At 42.9% G+C, this 21,760-nt stretch overlaps 1 protein-coding gene and 1 non-coding gene across 3 annotated transcripts in view; one reads left to right on the top strand and one right to left on the bottom strand.

The window, feature by feature from the left end:
- The window catches only part of LOC126272317 (cytochrome P450 6k1-like), a 127,837-nt gene that overhangs the window by 15,388 nt on the left and 90,689 nt on the right, over positions 1-21,760 (bottom strand). Inside the window, exons 5-6 of one of the 2 annotated variants that reach the window (XM_049975100.1) lie at positions 18,511-18,810; positions 5,421-5,672 (exon numbers count right to left, since the gene is read on the bottom strand). In XM_049975100.1, coding sequence (XP_049831057.1) covers positions 5,421-5,672; positions 18,511-18,810 — 552 coding nt within the window. The remainder of the gene's footprint in view (positions 1-5,420; positions 5,673-18,510; positions 18,811-21,760) is intronic. The other variant, XM_049975101.1, reaches the window with a different exon arrangement.
- Positions 10,093-10,166, top strand: Trnat-ugu (transfer RNA threonine (anticodon UGU)). Its single transcript has one exon. It is a non-coding gene; the product is annotated as a tRNA-Thr (tRNA).

Raw genomic sequence — 21,760 nt, 5'->3', positions numbered from 1 at the left:
GCGGTCACTCGGTTCCAGACTGAAGCGCCTAGAACCGCACGGCCACATCGGCCGGCAATAGGGAGTATCATGACGAATACAGGGGTTAGCGACAGCAAGGCAGTTGCTATTATGCTAAATACCGTAACACCCATAACCATAATCAGAAACGCAAAGTAGATCTATTTAAAAAACGATGATAAAAATGCTCTTTACGCCTTTTTAAGAGACGGTCTTCACTCTTTCCTATCTGATCAAATAAGCGTAGGAAAGATGTGGAATGATTTCAAAGAGATAGTATTGACGACAATTGAAAGATATATACCACATAAATTTATAAGTGATGGTACTTATCCCCCATGGTACACAAAATAGGTCATATCGTTGTTGCAGAAGCAACGAAAAAAAGCATGCCAAATTTAAAAGAACGCAAAATCCCCAAGATTGACAAAGTTTTGCAGAAGTTCGAAATATAGCGCGTACTTCAATGCGAGATGCTTTTAATAATTTCCACCACGAAACTCTGTCTCGAAATCTGGCAGAAAACCCAAAGAGATTCTGGTCAAACATAAAGCTCACCAGTGGCAAGACGCAATCAAAACCTTCACTGCGTGATAACAACGGTGAAGTCCCTGATGACAATGGCACTAAAGCAGAGTTATTAAACACGATTTTCCGAAACTCCTTCACCAAGAACACGAAGTAAATATTCCTGCACTCCAATCAAAAACAACTGCCAGGATGAGAAACATAGAAGTAGATATCCTCGATGTAGCAAAGCAGCTTAAATCACTTAATACAGGCAAGGTCACCGGTCCAGATTGTATAGCAGTCAGGTTCCTTTAAAAGTATGCTAAAACAATAGCTCCATATTTAGCAATTATATACAACCGCTCACTCACAGAAAGTTACGTACATAAAATCTGGAAAATTCCTCATGTCACACCAATACCCAAAAAGGGAAATAGGAGTAATCCGCTGAATTACTAACGTCGATTTGCAGTAGGGTTTTGGAACATATACTGTATTCGAACATTATGAAACCTCGAAGAAAACGATTTATTGACACATAGACAGCACTGATTCAGAGAACTTCATTCTTGTGAAACACAACTATCTCTTTATACTCATGAACTAGAGATTGCTACCGACAGGGGATATCAATTGATTCCATGTTTTTAGATTTCCGGAAGGCTTTCGACATCTTCCTCAAATGCGTACTCTAACCAAACTGCGTGCGTATGGAATATCGCCTCAGTTTTGCGACTGGGTTCGTGATTTCCTGTGAGAAAGGTTACAGTTCGTAGTAATAGACGGAAAGTCATCAAGTAAAACAGAAGTAATATCCGGCGTTCCCCAAGGAAGTGTTACAGACCCTCTATTGTTCCTGATCTATATTAACGATGTACGACACAATCTGAGTAGCCCTATTAGAGTGTTTGCAGATGATGCTGTTATTTACCGTCTTGTAAAGTCATCATATGACTAAAACGAATTGAAAAATGATTTAGGTAAGATATCTGTATAGTGCGAAAAGTGGCAATTGACCATGAATAAAGGAAAGTGGAAGTTATTCACATGACTACTAAAAGAAATCAGCAAAATTTCGATTACGCGATAAATCACGCTAATCTGCAGGCTGTAATTTCAACAAAATACTTAGGGATTACAATTACAAATAACCAAAATTGGACTGATCATGTAGATAATCCTGTTGGCAGAGCAAACCAAAGACTGCGATTCATCGGCAGAACAATTAGAAGGTGCAACAGGTCTATTAAAGGGACTGCTTACACCACCTTGTCCGCCCTATTCTGGTGTATTGCTGTACGGTGTGGCATTCACATCAGGTGGAACTGACGGATGACATCGATAAAGTTCAAAGAAGGGCAGCTCGTTTTTTTTTTTATCGCGAAATAGTGGAAATTGCGCCACAGACATGTTACGTGAATTGGAGTGGCAATCATTAAAACAAAGGCATTTTTCTTTGCGACTGGATCTTCTTATGAAATTTCGATCAACAGTTTTCTCCTCCGATTGCGAAAACATTCTGTTGGCACCCACTTACATACGGAGAAATGATCACCTCGATAAAATAAATCAGGGCTCGCGCAGAAAAATTTAAGTGCTCGTTTTTCTCACGTGCCGTTCGAGAGTGGAACGGTAGAGAGATAGCTTGAAAGTGGTTCATTGAACCCTCTTCCAGGCACTTTATTGTGAATAGCAGAGCAATCACGAAGATGTAGATGTAGACGATCCGAAGAAAAATTATTGGAAAACTTGGAAGTTAAATCAGAAGTAGGTACTTACGTAATTCCTAGTAGGCCGAAATCGAGTAAGGAAATAAATGTTAGGTTACATAGTACGAAGGTATGCTGCTCTGGCATGCATAATCCTAGCGGTAAGTCAATAAGCAATATCGGATCCAATTATATGACGGGCGTTCAGTGAGTAACCCAACAGTTTTTTTGTCTCAGTCAGTTTGAGTTGAAAAAAATTGTTGTGGGAGGTAGTGGAATATTCCTGCTTTAGCCCCTACAGTTTCATGGATTTCCTATAGGTAGCGGCGAAATTCGTTGCCTTCAACATGGCGTGTGTAACGGAGGTGTGTTCCAAGCAGAGAGCTGTCGCTGAGTTTCTTTTAGTGGGAAACCACAGAATCGTAAATATTAATAGGTCTGCAGACTGTTATAACGGTAATTTGCGGGCATGGAGGGTCAATTAGCAACATATTAATTTTAATGGGGACAGAATCAAAAAGGGGAAAGTAATACGAAACTTTAATAACTGCACAGTGTTACTAAGAAGCAATATAATGAAAAGTGATAAAAAGCAAAGTAGCAGAGACAAAGCGGGACAGAAAGATATAGGGGCGCGGTTGTTTTTTAATACATATAAAAGAACATGTAACACTTTATTGAGCTCTCTACCTTCAGTTATCGCGATCGGGCTAGTCGATGGAAAAGAGGTACGCGACTGCGAAATTCGTTAAGGAGATTATTTAGAGACTCTTCAAGCATGTTTAAAATACATTACGTGTGACGAAGTGATCAGAGACATTTATTGCCGGGTGAAGTGAAAATGATTCCGGCAACATAATTCGAACTTTGTGTTAGATGGTAAAAATACTCTTGGGAAACTATTATGGTTGTGGAACCCACGAAAGTTGTGCGCAACGGAAAGCTATAGTTTACGTAATTCTGCACTTTATAAAATGGTGAAACGCGTGTGCGCGGAACATTAATAGAATCTTATCCTTGGACGGTTGCGAGGGTAACTGATACAAACAACGTGCCAGCATAAAAAATAGTTGGCTTATTAAGTACCAGATATTAATTAACGGGGACCTAAAATACTAAAAAAGAAGGATAGGATCATCACCTCCAATCGCGATTCATATTTCATATTTAGTTAAGGAGAAGAAAAGTGATAATTAACAAACTATATTTCAATTTTATCCACGATTTTGGCTTCATTACATAGTCTTGACTACATGATAAACAATGTCTGTGGAAGTTGTATACAACGTATCGTCATAATATTTAGCCAACCAATATTGTGGGACACCAAAAATGTAAATGCGTGAAATTGTTCTTACATCGGATGTATAATGAATGAGTGCGACGAGTATTGAGTATATTGAGTAACTGAACATCCAATACGTACTTGCATGTTTATCTGCGAAAATTGTCCTTGTCGGTACATCAGCATACAGTTCGAATAGAATCGCTGGAACATTGCAAACCATTCAGATTAATCGAACATCTAAATACGCATAATGCTGGTATCAAAGGGATGTGTTCTTTCTCCTCACCCTCGTGGCAGTAATTGAATTAAATGAATTGACGACCATTGAGCTAGCGTCACGAATTTTCAAGCGTCCACTGCCATGTATGAAGGCGAGTGACACCACGATTGTTAACGTCGATCGAGGGGTGTCGTCGTGATAGTGTTGGGATGGCACCACCTCTTCTCCGAAGAAAAAGTTCAAAGCCGCACCCTCAGCCAGTAAAGTCATGGTGTTGGTCTTCTTGGACGCTGAAGGAAATCATTCTGTTTGATGTCCTCCCTCCTTGTGCAACGATCAAATCTGAAGTGTATTGTGCTACCGGCGGGCAATCAAAGAAACGACTGCAGCGTGTTTGTGGCCACAAAAACGCAAATGAACTTCTCCTTCTCCATGAAGGCCTCACGCTAGTCTGCACACCAGAGAGGAGCTAACAAATCATCGTTGGACTATTCTTCCACATCCACCCTACAGCACGTATCTTGCACCATCAGACTTCCATCTGTTTGGCCCTATGAAGTATGCACTACGCGGAAAGCAGTATGTGGATGACGTCGAGGTTGTTCGTGCATCTATAATAGAATTAGCGGCTTGATTCTGGAACATATCCCAGCTGAGCCAGCGGGTTTCAGGCCACAGAGAAGTTTCTACGACCACGTTCTGGCTCTAACAACTTCCATAGAGGCTGGTTTCCAAGGAAATGCGAAGACATCTGTCGCGTTCGTAGGCCTAACCGCGGCATACGACGCTGTCTGGAGAGAAGGGATGATATACAAATTAATAAAAACAATCCGATTCCTAAAAACTGTAACTCTCACCAACACCATGATAAACAATACATATTTCGCTGTTTACTTGGGAGAAAATGAGAGCAAGGAGAGGAAATTATGTAATGGTATACCACAGGGCTCCGTCTTAGCCCCTCTATTATTTAACCTATGTATCTCCAATCTCCCCAATGTCATGTCAACAAAATTCTGCTACGCGGACAATATCGCTCTTGCTTGTAGTACCAAGGATCATGGACGAGTGGAGACAATACTCACAGAAGATCTAACCATTATGAGCGCCTATTTTAGAAAGTGGCAACTTAAACCGGATACAAGTACAACTGAAGTATGTACATTTCACCTGGCAGACAAAGAAGTAGTGCGGAGATCAGAGTGAAAATTAATGGAGACACTCTTTGGCATAACAAGTACCCTAAGTACCTTGGTGTCATCCTTGACTGTACCCTTTCATATAGAAAACATCTCGAAAACACTGCTGCCAACATTAAAACTGGTAACAATATTATTAAAAAATTGTGTGGATTGACATGGGGAGCTTCAGCAGATACCTAGAACACATATGAGCCATACGTATAAATAAATAAATATTGTTGCAGCAAAACGTTGTCTCCGACGTCGATCAGTGGAGTGGTACCATGCGGGCATACAGACCCTGCCAGTAAGGCTGTTTAAGGTCGTCGCACTGAACGGAGATTATGTTGCAAAATGGGATTTTGTAGCCAAAGGAGTGGGGAATAATTTGATGTATTGGAATCCTGTATAAAACCAACCTGCTAAGAAAAATATGTGTTGTATTAATTACTGAACGCCCCTCGTACTATAGCTACTATCATTGCGAAACGGTAGTAGGGTATTCAGCTTACCGAAGCAAGCCCGTGGCCCCGCGCCAAAAGGAAGGTAGACGTAGGGGTGGCGGCGTTTGCGAACGTCTTCGCGGAAGCGGTCGGGGTCGAAGCGGTCTGGGTCTGGGAAGTAGGCGGGGTCGCGGTGCAGCCCCAGCACGGACACCAGCACCAGCGTACCGCGCGGCAGCGTCGCCGAGAAGCCCGGCACCCGGAACTCGCCGTTGGTGACGCGCGTCACCGTCTCCACGGGCGGGTACTTCCGCAGCGTCTCTGTGGAACACACAGGCGTTCACCAGTAAAGGCCTCGTCATCAAGGCGTACAGTCAGCTCTACAACTATACATGTTGGCATAAGGTTGACACTACGTTGCCTCTTCGTGCAGGGGTTGGCACTACTCCGTGCCGATAAGTCACTGAACGGCTTTGTTATACCCTCTCTGGCGGAAGGTGTATTATCTGCTGTCCCTGAGAGACGAAAATGGGAAAGAGCAGTGTGAGCTGGGTGGCGAATTCATGAAGTTTGGAGGAACGGCCGACAGTAGCGAAGTTTGCTGCGAACCCAGCGACGATAGAGGATACGACTTCTGATATTTTTTAAAATATGCGGAATCCAATACATCGATATTTAAAAAGATAACATTATCTGCTCTCAATATATCGAGCAAAGTATCGATAAATCGACGAAAAAAATATCGAAGTACCTGCCTATTGGAGTGTCTTTATTCCTCTTCTCCTGCTGATGTATATTTTGTAGGGTTTGTGGTCGGTCTTATACCAGCACTAGCGGGAAGTTGCGTCTCTGGCCTATATAACTGAGCAATATTTTGCCGACCCTAATACACCGCCAGATGAAAGTAGTATTATGTTTATACGCTCTTCTCAGAGTAGTTGTTTGGTGGCCCGGATCCTTCCGTGCCACCTCCCTAGCGATCCAACTGCGGTGAAGATTCCTGGAATGCTTCCGCAAGTTCTCTCTGCTGAGCTACTAAATCGCTACCGTTCTCTGGCGGGAGGTGGATCAAGTGTACGGTGACGATCGAAGAGAATGTACTGGGCGGTGACCGAGAGAGGTGGTGGCGCGAGCTGGGCCCTGTTATTGGGGGTCGTCAACTGCTCGCCACGTTCTTTGCCCCACTTCTTGGCTGTCAGAGGCTACACCTGCCTTACCCGCATGTTAGTAGCTTATGAAGCTTAGAAGCCGTGGTGCAGGAGGTCAGTGCATGGGACCGTATGTCTTCTTATCGGCCATTGAAACCAATGGCAGCGGTTGGCTCTGACGAGCATTTGGAAGTGCAACGTGTTCCCGGCGCTGTTGTGGAGTGTGAGAAGTTGAATACTGTTTTATATATAAAGGGGTTTTTCAAGTTATAGTGAAGTCTATGAGTTTCTTCACCAGTGGTTTTGTTGGAGTCTTTCCACCATAATTTTCGTTTGCCTGTCCGCGGGAATGTGGTAATTGCTTCTTGGTCAGGCCTTTTTGTTCACACGTCGATTGGATGATGTAGGGTCGGTGTCGCGTCTCTCTGTGGTTCGGAGTCTGTGCAGGCACTGCCCTTGCTACATCTTTTGGTTTTGGGTAACTCGGGGAAGTGCTGGCTTGTAATGGAAGTTTTGGGCTGATCTGCTGTGGCCCTGTAGACCACCAATAACTATTCCGCCTATTGTGTTTTTGGCCCCTTTACACGTGTCACTCCCTCACCTAGCAAAGGTAATTTTTTTTTCTTTTTTTTTTTTTTTTTTGGGGAACTGCCTTTAATGTGAAGGTTTGTGTGCTGGGTTATTCACATTTATCTTGTAAGAACTGACAAGTGTAATATAAATTATTTAACCGGCGAGAGACAACTATCTTAGGTTTAGTACAAACTAGCTGCTTCAAGGTGTTTTTTGTTTTTTAAGGAATTGTTCTCTTATAGATATAACAAGTTTAAAATCTTATTATTGGGAAGCTGTTAATCTCACGCCTTGCAATATCCTTACATTGAGAAAATTTGCCAGCTATTTAAAAGAGTATTTTTTAAATGTTTGCCATATATATATATATATATATATATATATATATATATATATATATATATATATATATATATATATGTGTGTGTGTGTGTGTGTGTGTGTGTGTCAAGTTAACATCTTACTATTGGGAAGTGTTACCGTCATACCTGGCACCTCCTTTTCATAAAGAAAATTTGTCAGCTATTCAAAATTGTTTTTGAATTCTTTTTTAAATGCCAGACTTAAAAATTTATTATTCGGAAAGCCTTTTAAAATAAAAAGATAACCTTAGCAGTGTGTGTTATTTCACCAGCACCTCCTGGCTCCGACTTCCTCGATAACGTTTTTGGAATAATATGTATACTTGAGTTGTTGTTTATGAACCGCCCTAATTGACGGTTCAGCACTCTCTTGAGTACATTCAAAAACATCCGTACATGCGTACTTTTGGACCTGAGAGAGCAAACAAAGCACAGATAAAAAAAAACTACTGCTGTTCAGTTGTTCATGTTTTTCATTACGCTCTTGTTGGTGCTTCGTTTACTTCATGGCTCTGGGATTCAGGAACTTCTTGCACCATGGCCCAAATGACTCCCGGACGACCAGTGGTTGCAATACCATTTTTACTGGTCCCCCTCTCGCCGGCTCCACCAGTGCTCCACGTTCACAGCATACAAGAAAGAAAAACACACAGTTTCCCTTTCCCACTACATTTATCCTTATTCAACTTACTCACGAGCATCTCTTGTCGACTGTTTCCCAATTGTATGTTCGGATGTTTACAAATATCCCAAAACACTAAAATATATAAATATCGGCTGCACATTGTAAATGCACTGACAAAAAAAAAAAAAAAGACTGGTACACCTACCTAATATCGTGCAGCGCTCCCGTGAGAAAGCAGAAGTGCTGCAACACTAGCATGGACTCGACTAATGTCTGAAGTAGCGCTGGAAGAAATTGGCACCATGAATCCTGCAGGATGTCTATAAATCCATAAGAATACGAGGGACTGGAGATCTATTCTGAACAGCACGTTGCAAAGCATCCCAGATATGCTCAATAATGTTCATGTCTGGAAATTTGGTGGCCAGAGAAAGTTTTTCAACTCAGAAGAGTGTTTCTGGAGCCACTCTTTAGCAATTTCGGACGTGTGGCGTGTCTCATTGTCCTGCTGGAATTGCCGACGTCCGTCAGATTGCACAACAGACTTGAATGGATGCATGTGATCAGACAGCATGCTTACGCATGTTTCACCTGTCACAGTCGTATCTAGACGTATCAGGGGTTCCATACCACTCCAGCTGGACACGCCCCGCACCACTACAGAGCCTCCACCAGCTTGAACAGTCTCCCTCTGACATGCAGGGTCTATGGATTCATGAGTCTGTCTGTATACCCACACACATCAATCCGCTCGATACAATTTGAAACGAGACTCGTTCGACAAGGCAACTTGCTTCCAGTCATCAACAATCCAATGCCAGTGATGACGGGCCCAGGCGACGCGCAAAGCTTTGTGTTGTGCAGTCATCAAGGATACACGAGTGGGCCTTCGGCTCAGAAAGCGCATATCGATGATGTTTCGTTGAACGGTCCGCGCGCTGACACTTGTTGATGGCCCAGCACACTAATCTGCAACAATTAGTGGAAGGGTTGCACTTCTGCCACGTTGAACGATTCTCTTCAATCGTCATTGGTCCCGGTCTTGCAGGATCTTTTTCCGGTCGCAGCGATGCGGGCGATTTGATGTTTTTCTGGATTCCTGGTGTTCACGGTACGCTCGTGAAATGGTCGGACGGGAAAATCCCCATTTCATCGATTTCTCGGAGATGCTGTGTCCCATCGCTCGAGGGCCGACACCACATTCAAACTCACTTAAATCTTGATAACCTGCCAATGTAGCAGCAGTAACCGATTTAACAACTGCGCCAGACCCTTGTCTGATATGGGTGTTGCCGACCGCAGCGCCGTATTCTGCCTATTTATATATCTCTGTACTTGAATACGTATGCCTATACCAGTTTCCTTTAGCGGCTGAGTGTATAGTGCTGGTTTTATATCTGTGTATTTGATTATTGATTTATTATTAGATATTCGGGGACATAAACAAGCTAGCAGCCAGCCTATCCCCCTTACAGCAAGAATTGAAAGGAAAACGATGCAGTTTCACGATTGACGGTAACCACTTTGCTAACAATGGTAACTGAATTTCAGTGGCACAGTGAAAGGTCCCGCGTTCGGTCCCGTCATATACCGCATTTGTCCACAACACCTAATGTCGACTTCCCTGTTTCTTCATTTCCGCCAACGCCAGCGACCTAGCAGCTATAGCGTCAAAATTACGTGGTGAAGCTAAAGGTTTACAATTTCTGTTGGCAGCACCGAACGCCGATTAGGTCAGCATCTGCACTCATATTTGTACGTCTCCGCCCACTACAAAGACCAATATTGTCATTTAATTTCTTATATATGAAGACAGTAACTGATCTCCTGCTTACATGGCAGACGCTCTATCCATCCGAGCCACCGAGGACACAGATGAATAGCGCGACTGCAGGGACTTAGCCCTTGGACGCTTCCCGTGAGACTCATTTTCACAACTGTCCACAATTCTACATATGCAATGTACCTTATAGACATTTGCCCATTCACTCATTACTCGCGCACGCTTTGGTGATTCCCGCTATTCATCGGTGTCCTCGGTGGCTCAGATGGACAGAGCGTCTGCCATGTAAGCAGGAGATTCCGGGTTCGAGTCCCGGTCGGGGCACTCATTTTCAGCTGTCCACATCGAGGTAAATCAACAACACCTGTCGGCAGCTGAGGGTTTCAGTTAGTCGTCATTTATTTAATTTCCTGTTCAACATTTTAGCAACAATTTTTGAATACGCAGATGTGAAGAAATAGCACACTAGTTGCGTTAAAAATTACTTTTTAACGCAAATGGCGTGCTATTTATTCACGTCGGAAATCTTATTCCACTCACACCGCTACCCCCCCCCCCCCCCCTTCCCCGCCAAGTGTAAACTGACTTTTCCTTTTGTGCCACATAAACTTGGTGCACACTGTCAAAGAGAAAGATTAGCTCAAAATGTAATAAGAGTCCTTCATACAGTGAAAGTAAAATTATGTTATACTACAAGTTCAAAACAACAACATTAAATATTTACCAAAAATTGCGGAAAAGAATATAATATAAAATAAAAATATCGGCGCTCGATATTGCAGGTTTGAAATCGGTATATCGATATATCGTGGGCGGGAAAATAGGGCCGATACATATCGATATTTTTAATGAAAATACGGTATTGCCGCGAGGTTAGAGTCGTCATGCCATGGAGTGCGCGGCCCCTCCCTCCGGAGGTTCGAGTCCACCCTGGGTGTGTGTGTTGTTCTTAGCATAAGTTACTTTACGTAGTGTTTAAGTCTTTTTGGCCACACGCATTTAAAGAAAATATCGCTATATTGTTGTTTTATCAACAGCCCTAGTAGATGACGGGCGATCGCTGGGGAGCTATCTCGTATCCTAGTGGGCAGACTGCACGCTTGGAGTGGTGGAACCCACGTCTCCCCATTGTGCCTGCGTATTCTATTATTTTGGACACGGGACGGAATGGCACGACCAGTACACGAACGTGGCTAGCTGTACTGCACCGCAGGTACTGTAAGCTGATATTTTGCTAACGCTCATAGAAACATAATGATTAACTACCGACTGCCATAACTGACTGAGTACTGTGACTGGCCAGAGTGAATGGTTAGTTAAACTTTTCGATGCGGACCTTATAGCGGAGAATGTTTACTAAATTCTTAAATGCAGACTGTTATAACTGAGTGTGCTAACGAGACCAGCCGTAGCCCTTGATTGGTTATATTCCTGCTTTTGATGTTGATAAATGATTGCTGTGATTTGTGCCTGATACTGAACTGAAAAGAAATGAGCATGTTGCATTGATGGCTGGGAGTCCCCACCAGGGGAAGTTCGGCCGCCGAGTCGCAAGTCTTTTCAGTTGACGCCACGGTAGGCGACTTGCATCTCGATGATGATGATGAAATGATTAAAAAACACAACTCGCAGTCGCCAAATGCGTTGCTGATTTTCATGTACACCGTAGGTTTGGAGGCGGGCAAATTGCCTTGTACCAAGGCAAGTTTGTGAGAATGTATTGAAACCCAATGTCGATGCTATTGTTCTCAGTTTTTTTCAGTTGTGTATCTTAAACCCTTGACCTTCAGGATCCTATTGAAATTTTGAAATGCGGTTTTTAACTTTGCTGTATGATTATTCACTTGAGTTAACTGTTTTCTACTGCACTGCTATTTATTTTTGATACGCGATTTTAATTATTGTTAACTGGTTTTCTAAAATTTCTCTGGCACTGTTAAGTATTTTGTGGCCAGGAAGCCTGTGACGTATAAAATTTGGTGCATGCTACTTTTGCTCATTTGAGACTTTTTGAAACCACGTCTGAAAACTATTTTATTACGCTTATGATGGAAATAAACGTACGATTATTGTTCTGCTAACTCAAACTCAGTCACTCGATCCTATCCATTAGCCCTACTGGCCAGTACCACTACAATGCCTAGAATTACTTTTGCCCATAGATACACTAGCACAATCTGAAGAACAACTAATAATTGTTACAGAATGACGTAGCACTTGTTGTTGTTGTGGTCTCTCGTTGGAAGACTGATTTAATGCAGTTCTTCATGACATTTTGTTCCGTTCAAATCTCTTCGTCTCTATGTAACTGCTGAATCCTACACCCATTTGCATCGGCTTGCTTTAGTCTCCCTATACTTTAATATTGAACGTGTAAGAGCGGAATTAGTACAGATCATAGCCTCAACTGCACATAACACTACCATTAAACATAGTCTCTATGCATTTCTGCATATCTGCGTCATCGTTGAACCTGGTGTATGACTCCTTTTTTTTTAACTGTTTTGTGTAAAACATCGATATGAAGATTGTTACCACAGAGTAGATTTTATATTTGTATTACCTGTGTAATAAAAGAAAGCACAGCTTTCAAATTTTTTGAGAGCAGCTAGGAGAAGCATGTCTGTTCGCGCTGGTCTGTCTGCCTTCAGATTTTGACATGCAAGCATCGTGGGCTATTGTAGTAATTTTACGATATATTAACTTATTTAGAATCAGGTAAGTACTGATTTATTATCAGTTAACGATTTCACATGTTTAATTTCTTTATTTATTGTGTCATGAGTTTTATTTTTCATCATTTCTAGCTGGGAAGACGCAACACTTTAATGTGGTACCGTTCCGCCATTGGTGTGATTTTATTACTAATTTACAATGTCAGTTATTACTGATCATATGTGACGCACCTATAGTCGTTCATTAAAGAAGTCCGAGTTTTTCAACTCAGTCGTACAGCATAGAGCAATTACCGAATCTTGAATTTCAAATTACATTTCCTAAAATTCAAGCGGGCCACATCATCTGTTCCGCCGCTCCCAACACCAACCTGGGTCCAGAATCTTCCTCCGGTAATAAAATTCTAACAGATTTGAATTTGCGGAGGTGGAAGCCCAACTTATAATAGCCATCTAATCCAGTCTGGAGAAATTATGGGTTTCGCTTCTCCAACCGTGATCGTAAAGTTACTTATCCCATCCATGAGAAAATCGTATGGGGACTCTTTAATGAACATCAGCAAAGTGCGGCGTTGTGGAAACAAGATTGGTCAAAGAAAAAAGGACGACGCAGATAAAACGCGCACCTGTCCCAGACACCAACTGAGGACATGCTGATGAAGTGATTCGAGGAGACAGACAGAACAGAGTTCAGAAACAACAGCATTAAAAACATTCTGAGGAAAATGGGTCAAGGAGCAAAATCTTGAATGTTTCCAGACAGGTTTTGATGCCTGGGTTCAACGATCGCCCAAATGTGTACAAATGCGTGGTTACTATGTCGAATGGTAGTGTTGTGTAGAGGACAGTCCAGGCTATAATTCCGCTTTTATTTGTTTATTATTAAAATTTTTATCACGCAGGAGGCATTACTTTTTGATCACCCTTATATAATTACAGTTGTTTCACTCATTTGTAATATTGTACTTGTTTGTAATAATATCTTTGCTTTAGACAACGTTATCTCTGAAGCATGTCTCCAAAGTTTGCTAAATTTTGCTCAATTTATTTTCTTTCGATGTACAATTAGCTATTCTAATTTATCATGTAACTCATAACTCGACATGTCATACATATTATGTAAGCTATGTAGTTTCTATTTCACATTTTTATCAAAGTAATTTTAGTATTATATCGAACATTAATAACTGTCATCTTTCAGAGGCAGTTGGCCGATCTTTAGTTGCACCTAGTCTTAATCAATCCTTGATACCACGAAATTCACAGTTCTACATAGTTACCATTGTACCTGATAATAGACTAACAGCTAATAACCAGTTAAATAATACACATTGTAGAATATTACGCAAATACCGAACGTTTTTTCATTTATAATGTTTGAAAGATTCTACATTGCTCCAAAGGAACAGTGGGCTAACGCAATTATGTGACAACAACTGGACTTCTACGGGGCAGTGGTCGCTTGTCCCAGAAATGTGACGTTCAAACTTGTTTCGTGAATTTCCCCCAGGATGGTGACTCTTTCCATAAATCGTTTCACCAATATATGATATAATAGTGCCGAGAGTGATCAAAGCTCTCCAACCACAAATATAATAGTGCCGAGGGTGATCCAACCTCGCCAACTAACAGTTAGTTCGTTGGCAGCATTGTATCTCGTAGCTGTACCATATGTGTCGTAAAGGCTCGGACGTGACTTCACAATCTTAAGACGAGAAGCAGATTTTAATGCACTTGTGTGTTATGTTCCTTCGGAACCTTTCTGTACCATGTCTTAGCCTACGACGGTAAATGAAACTGTTATCTCCTAACAGCGACCAAAGTTATCTGTTACACTCCCAAATTCCATGCCGCCCAATGCTAACGGTGACACTATGACGTAATTTTATTGAACTCGTCGCGCTTTTCATAGATCCGAGGTGGACTACGCCCACTCTGCATTTTCAAATAGACAGCTTTGGACGAAAACTACTTTGTAAACTGTAAGTTAAAATTCTATGCAAGAAATGCTGGTTCTGATGCAACATAACAGACAAATTCGGCCACTACAAAAAACTGATTGATATTATCCGTTCCTTCCCATGTCAATCTTTTTACTTATCTATTTCACTGCCACTTCCTCCCTCCCTTCAGTGTCTCCTCTCTTTTCTCTCCCACTGGCACTGCATCCTCTTTCTTCCACCGTCGCTGTTTCTCTTCTACTCTATTTCAGCACAGAAAATCTCGAATATGTTCGCATGCCAAAAGTTTTGGTGAGGAAGATTGACTGACCATTAGGCACTTGGTTCCCCACTTTTCTCTCAGTCTTTTAAAGTGGACCATATTCATCTTTTTGTTGTCTGACAGGAGCATTTTTCCGCCAGTTCCTTTCTTTTCTCTGCTACAGCAGACTGTGCTACTTATATAAAAAGAATTCTATAAGTAAAAAAAATGGTGGTTTATTTACATTTTTCGATAAATTTATGTGCTTTGACACATATAAACGACAAATCAATATGCATAATATAAAGTTAACACAATTTTATGAATACTTTTCTCATAGATCGCAATTAATAGAAAATGGCGCACTTATGGTTTATGTCTTAAAAGAATAAAAACTTTATTAGAAATATTTACTAAATTTTTAGCCTTTCCAGTTCTACATAATTTCTGTCAATCATTTTAGGCTGTTTTCAGGCATGTTAAGACCCTCTTTAGCCCATTTTTTGTCACTTTAGTACCACTTTTGGTACATTTGTATATGTGCGAAATGCCCATTATATAGAGAGAGTGCAGCATAAATTTTTATTGATGAAAAAATGCTAGGCTGATGACCTCAAAAAACGTGCAATTGCTCTAGAACCCTTACCTTGTGTTCACTACATCAGCTAAAAACACAGATATTTTACGTGCGTAATTACGGAGCTTTGAACCTCTGAACTTCAGTAACGGATACTGATATCGAAATAAACTGTAACGTTCTCTGAGAACATCTGAAGGACATATCGGAAAATGTCGACGACGGTCATGAACAGAAATTATGATACTGACCATCCCCACAACTGGTGCATCTCGTACCCAAACATAGTGGTTTTCTGGGATATTCTCAGGAACCGCATATGGAGAAACATACTTTCATAAGCCGCCCATGGTCCACCCTAGACCACACCTTTTTACAAAAGAACCATGGGATTTGCTTGAAGTTGCCTGGGATGGAGGAAGTGTGTAGTGTTTAAATTTTGACCTTGTGTTGTAGGACAGGTACAGAATGCTTATTCTTCCAATAGGTATACAAATGGTTACTAGTCCATGGATTATCCAAAACACTTGACCCCTTATCTCTGCGATCAACAGAACCCGAGATATGACTCCCTGAAAAATCGCATTTTAGTGCGCGGCTTTTTAGTATACATTTGTACTATGCACTATCGTGTACAGTCCGATAACTTCCATGGTAATTGAGGGAGCTGCAGAGGGTAAACACTGTAGGAAGATAGAGGCTGTATACCCAACAAATATTTGAGGGCGTTGGGTGCAAATGCTATTCTGAACCGTTGAAGACCTAATACCAATGGCCAGGCAAGCATTTGATATACCGTTCCCCAAATTGCGAGTAGGCCTACAGTGAGCTATCTGATGTTCCCCGTCACTCGGTCCATTGACTGCGAGCGTGGTTGGTAAGCCCGGTAAATTTCAATGAAAGAATGCAACCTTTTTTGTTGCGCCTTCGTGGTTGGTAAGGTCGATTACATCGTAGACCGTATAAAGAATTTCAACAATGTTCAGTGTACTATTCATTGTTGACAACGGTCTAAATTGGTCAGTATGTAGGCTGCGGTATAAAATGGATAAAATCAAGTTTTTGTTGTTATTAAACATTTTCATTTCAAGGGTTGGACTACCGCACAAATCAAAACAGAACTGGATGGAGTTCACGCGCTCTCTGCACCATTATTGAATACCATATATTTTTGGATTAATGAATGTAACTGTTGTGGGGCAAGCATCGAAGAAGAAGCGCGCTCGACCGAAAGCCTTAGGGTAAACGGATCCTGGCTTCACGTACTGCAGCGAAAGACCGAGCCGGTAGCAAGAGGAGAACCGCACCGGAGATGACCGCGGAGAAGCCCTCGGACGTTGGAGCGCCAGGTACATATAGTGTGCGGCCGCGAGCTCGGCTCCACCATCGGGTGAAGCTTTGACAATGCCAGCCACTCGTGCTGGCGAAACGTCAGTAAAATCATTAGATGAACGTCGGTCTAAGAACCCGAGACAGAAGCCAATAGGCAGTTTGTCCCATAGATTAGTTGTAGAAAGGCAGAACCATAACCGGAACCTATTATACTTCATTGTTGGATCATGTGAAATTCGTTGTCTAAAAAAAGACTGAGGCGTCACGAAAAAAAAATGTTCTTCCACTGGGATAATGCACCATCCCACACACCAGCGATAACAATGGCGAATGTGCATGAACTGAGATTTGAATTCGTTTCTCATCCACCCTGATCTCCAGAATTAGTCCCAAGTGACTTCTTCCTCTTCCCAAACCTGAAACCTAGGCTTACTGGGAAGAAATTTTCATCAAATGAGGAAGTGATATGATGTAATGCCACTTTCTCAGACGAGAAATAAAAATCAAAAATTAGCTCCCAATACCCCAAAGATCCCCCCCCCCCCCATGTCCCAAATTCCCAGAAAAGTGAATAAGCGAACGAAGTTCCATTTATCACTATTATTAGGACAATAACAAGTAATTAAATCAGGGATCTACGACTTGACAATTTAGTAATCTACGAAAGAAAGATTAAATTTCAGTAAAATTAAAATAAAAATCATAATAAATCGCAAAATTAGCATAAATTAACATTCGCAAAGTGAACCAATGATCCCAAAGAATACTCCGTGTCAGTACTCTTTGGGAATAGTGAGTAATGACTAAGTTTAATTCAATGCATTGTCACTACGTTACGAGAGTCAGCCGAAGCAGGTCATATATTTGAATGCTCGTACATCTAGGCGCGCTTATGTTGTTTTTGAGATTGAATAATTTCGATCTGTTATGACGCAGTAATACGATCTCCTGACTTCAAGTATCACGGCATTAGAATTCGAACGGAGGACTTTTACCTACTAGGATAAAGTGAACTTTTAACTAGATAATTAAACTAAAAATTACTTAGACAGTGATTTAGGCAACGAACACTGATAGACAATTTTCACTCATAATAGCCAGTGGTTTATGGAACTTCAGTGATAGGACCGAAGCATATAATTTAAATCCCCCCAACACCTGGGGAAGTTTTCTTCTCAAGGCTCGGTTAGAAAGTGACTGATATTGCGCAACAAAACACCCTCTCGTGCCAAGTCATGCATTTGTGATTTAAAATTCTATCAAATTATTGACATGAAACTCCCGAGTAATAATTACGCGCAGCGATAATATTTGAATGTAGCGCTCGGCGCTTGTGTAGAATCTTTGACTCAAATAACAAGCCCACTGTTACGATTTCTTAGATACTTGAAATTACGACCAGCTTGTAGGGAATTTGTTGTGGATGTGACTGTATTGGTTTTATCATTAATATTTCATCATTAATCAGTTAAACATCGATTGCTAACGATTAATTACGATTCTTGGTGAAGTAAATATCTCACGCACGTCGCCATTTCAGTTCAGCACTGTTATTTTGAGTAACGTCTTCTTCGTAACTTGATAACGATCTCAACATTCTACCTACTGTCGCCGCTAGCCGAGGCCAAGTACAAATCAGATCATCAAGAAGAAGAGCCGTTATAATGTCCCGCCAGAGAGCATTTTGCAGAGTTTCAGCGAACGTATTTTTCCGGTGGGGTGGAAAAGCTGGACAGTTGCTGGGCCAAGTGTATAGCCCTCCAAGGAGACTATGTCGAGAAGCAAGGTGAGTCGTTTATGAAACAAACCTTTTTTCTTGCCTTTTTGCCAGACTTATCGAACCACACTCGTACATTCCGAAGCTGGAGGGCAGAGCGCTTACCGGCGATCACGGTGTCCAGGTAGGGGAGGTGCTTGACGGCGGCGTAGCTGAGCTGCCCGTCGTGTTGGCGCAGGGTGGCGTCCACCTCGGCGCGCACCGCCGCCTGGACCGGCGCGTCGAGCGCCAGCTCGTGCAGGCAGAAGGCGAGCGCCGACGCGACCGTCTCGACGCCGGAGTCCAGGTACCAGACGGGCAGCGCGCGCAGCTCCACGCCGCCCAGCCGGAAGCTCTCGGCGGGGCCCGCAGCCTCCGCCACCGTGGCCGCCGGGCCGCTAGGTTGCCGCGGTCTGAACCGAACTCCTAGACACACAAACGCCACATCAGCATCACACACTCACGAAGCACACATCCGGCGCAGTTCGCTTCTTCTTCCAGATTGTCTACGGCTGGCGCTGCATCTCCGACTCCAGTCGCCAACTTCTTCCATCTTGACTTCCCTCAACGTTCATATTCCTTGCTTCCAATGCTTCCTCCCCATCAGTTTGATAGTCGTGTCATGGGAGACCCCATTTCTTCCTTACTATGCTATTTGACAACCTGTCTTCATTCATCCTACTCACTGGGCCGAACTGCATCAGCTTTTTTTGTTGACGTCATCAAAAATATCCCTCTCAATTTTTTATCGTATCTGTCCTAGTACAGCCAGAGACAGATATCATCAGGAGTGCCCCAGGGAAGTGTCGCAGGACAACACTTGTTCCCTATATACATAAACAGTCTCTAGGATAAGGTGAGCAGCAACCTGCAAGTGTTTGCTGATGACGCTGCGTCGTTGTTGAATGACTATAGGAGGATACAGGGTGACTTGGAGAGAAGTTGTGTTGTGGTTGGCAGGAAGCCAACCGGGTTACTTAAAGGAGGCCGAAATGCACGCGTTTTAGCTCACGCAGGCTGGCGTGAGGTCTGGAACATGAAAAGGGAATTAGAATTGAGAAAAACGGACGTAGCTGGTGGAATACTTAACTTTAATCCCTTAATGGAGAACGTCGCTCTTTATGGAACATGATTCACAATTTCAATAGTACGGATACTGGCGCCTTGCTAGGTCGTAGCAAATAACGTAACTGAAGGCTATGCTAACTATCGTCTCGGCAAATGAGAGCGTAGAAGTCAGTGAACCATCGCTAGCAAAGTCGGCTGTACAACTGGGGCGAGTGCTAGGAAGTCTCTCTCTAGACCTGCCGTGTGGCGGCGCTCGGTATGCAATCACTGATAGTGGCGACACGCGGGTCCGACGTATACTAACGGACCGCGGCCGATTTAAAGGCTACCACCTAGCAAGTGTGCTGTTTGGCGGTGACGCCACAAGTTGTATTTGGTGAATGGCAGCTTGTTCTAAACGCTGGAAAATGTAAATTATTGCAGATGAGTAGTTAAAACCAATGGTTCAAATGGCTCTGAGCACTATGGGACGTAACTTCTGAGGTCATCAGTCCCCTAGAACTTAGAACTACTTAAACCTAAGTAACCTAAAGACATCACACACATCTATGCCCAAGGCAGGCTTCGAACCTGCGACCGTAGCAGTCACACGGTTCCAGACTGTAGCGCCTAGAACCGCTCGGTCACTCCGGCTCTACTGTATTCTGATACAATATTAGTAGTACGCTGATTAACACAGTCACTTAGATTACATATTTAGGTGTTCTAGGTATAAAGTCGCAAAACGATATGAAATAGATAGATCACGTAAGTTCGATTGTCAGTAAGGTGAATGGTCCGTTTTGCTTTATTGTGAGAGTTCTAGGAAACTGCAGCTCATCTATAAAGTATACCACATACACAACACTTTGACGCATCTTTAGTAGTGATCTGCCTCCTGGGACCCCGTCCAGGTCGGATTAAAGAAATACCTCGAAGAAATTCAGAGGCGTGCTACTAGATTTGTTACCGGTGTGTTCGATCAACTTGCGAGTATTACGGAAAATGAAATGGAATTGGAATCCCTGAGTGGAGAAGTCGTTCTTTTCGCAAAACGCTCAACAGGAAGTTTAGAGAACCGTCATTTGCGACAGACTGCCGAACAATGCTACTGTCACTGACAATCATATACCCTAAGGACCGTGAAGACAAGTTAAGAGAATCGGTGCTCGTACGAAAGCACATTGACATCTGGTTTTTACTGGCATCATTCGCGAGAGGAACAGGAAAGGAAATGATTAGCAGTCGAACAAGGTATCCTCCGCCTTGAACCTTACAGTGGGTTGTGAGGCATATACAGTTACATATCATTTGACAATCAGCAGCTGTATACAGTATTGTTCTAAATTGCTAGTTGAATGCGAATTTCATGACATCAGATACCGTGGATATAGAAGTAAACTATGTGATCAAAAGTAACCTGACACCTCGCTGAAAATGACTTACAAGTTCGTGGCGCCCTCCATCGGTATGCTAGAATTCAGTATCGCGTTGGCCCACCCTTAGCCTTGATGACAACTTCCACTCTCGCAGGCATACGTTCAATCAGATGCTGGGGAATGGTAGCCCATTCTTCAGGGAGTGCTGCACTCAGGAGAGGTATCGATGTCGGTCGGTGAGGCCTGGCACGAAGTCGGCGTTCCGGAACATTCGAAAGGTGTTCTATAGGATTCAAGTCAGGACTGTCCGCCCCGATAGCTGGATGGTCAGCGTGACGGACTGCCGTCCGAAGGTGCCCGGTTGCGATTCCCGGCTGGGTAGGGGATTTTCTCCGCTCAGGGACTGGGTGTTGTGTTGTCTTCATCATCATTTGATCCACATCCGGCGCTCAGGTCACCCAAGTGGCGTCGAATGTAATAAGACCTGATCCAAGGCGGCCGGACCTGCCCCGTAAGGGGCCTCCCGGCCAATGACGCCAAACGCTCATTCCATTTCGACGTCAGCACTCTGTGCAGGCCAGTCCATTACAGGGATCTTATTGTCGTATAACCACTCCGCTACAGGCCGTGCTTTATGAACAGGTACTCCATCGTGTTGAGAGGTGCAATCGCCATCCCCGAATTGCTCTTCAACGGTGGGAAGCAAGAAGGTGCTTAAAGCATCAGTGTAGGCTTGTGCTGTGACAGCGCCACGCAAACCAACAAGAGGTGCAAGCCCCCTCCATGAAAAACAAGACCACACCATAACACCACCGCCTCCGAATTTTACGCTAAACACGCTGGCATATGACGTTCACCGGGCATTCGCCATACCCACAGCCTGCCATCGGATAGCTACATTGTGTACCGTGATTCGTTGCTCCACACAACGTTTTTCTACTGTTCAAAAG

This window comes from Schistocerca gregaria, chromosome 5, assembly GCF_023897955.1.
Source record: "Schistocerca gregaria isolate iqSchGreg1 chromosome 5, iqSchGreg1.2, whole genome shotgun sequence".
Lineage (NCBI taxonomy): Eukaryota > Metazoa > Arthropoda > Insecta > Orthoptera > Acrididae > Schistocerca > Schistocerca gregaria.
The sequence above is the reverse complement of the archived record's forward strand: the minus strand, read 5'-3'. Positions and strand labels throughout refer to the sequence as shown.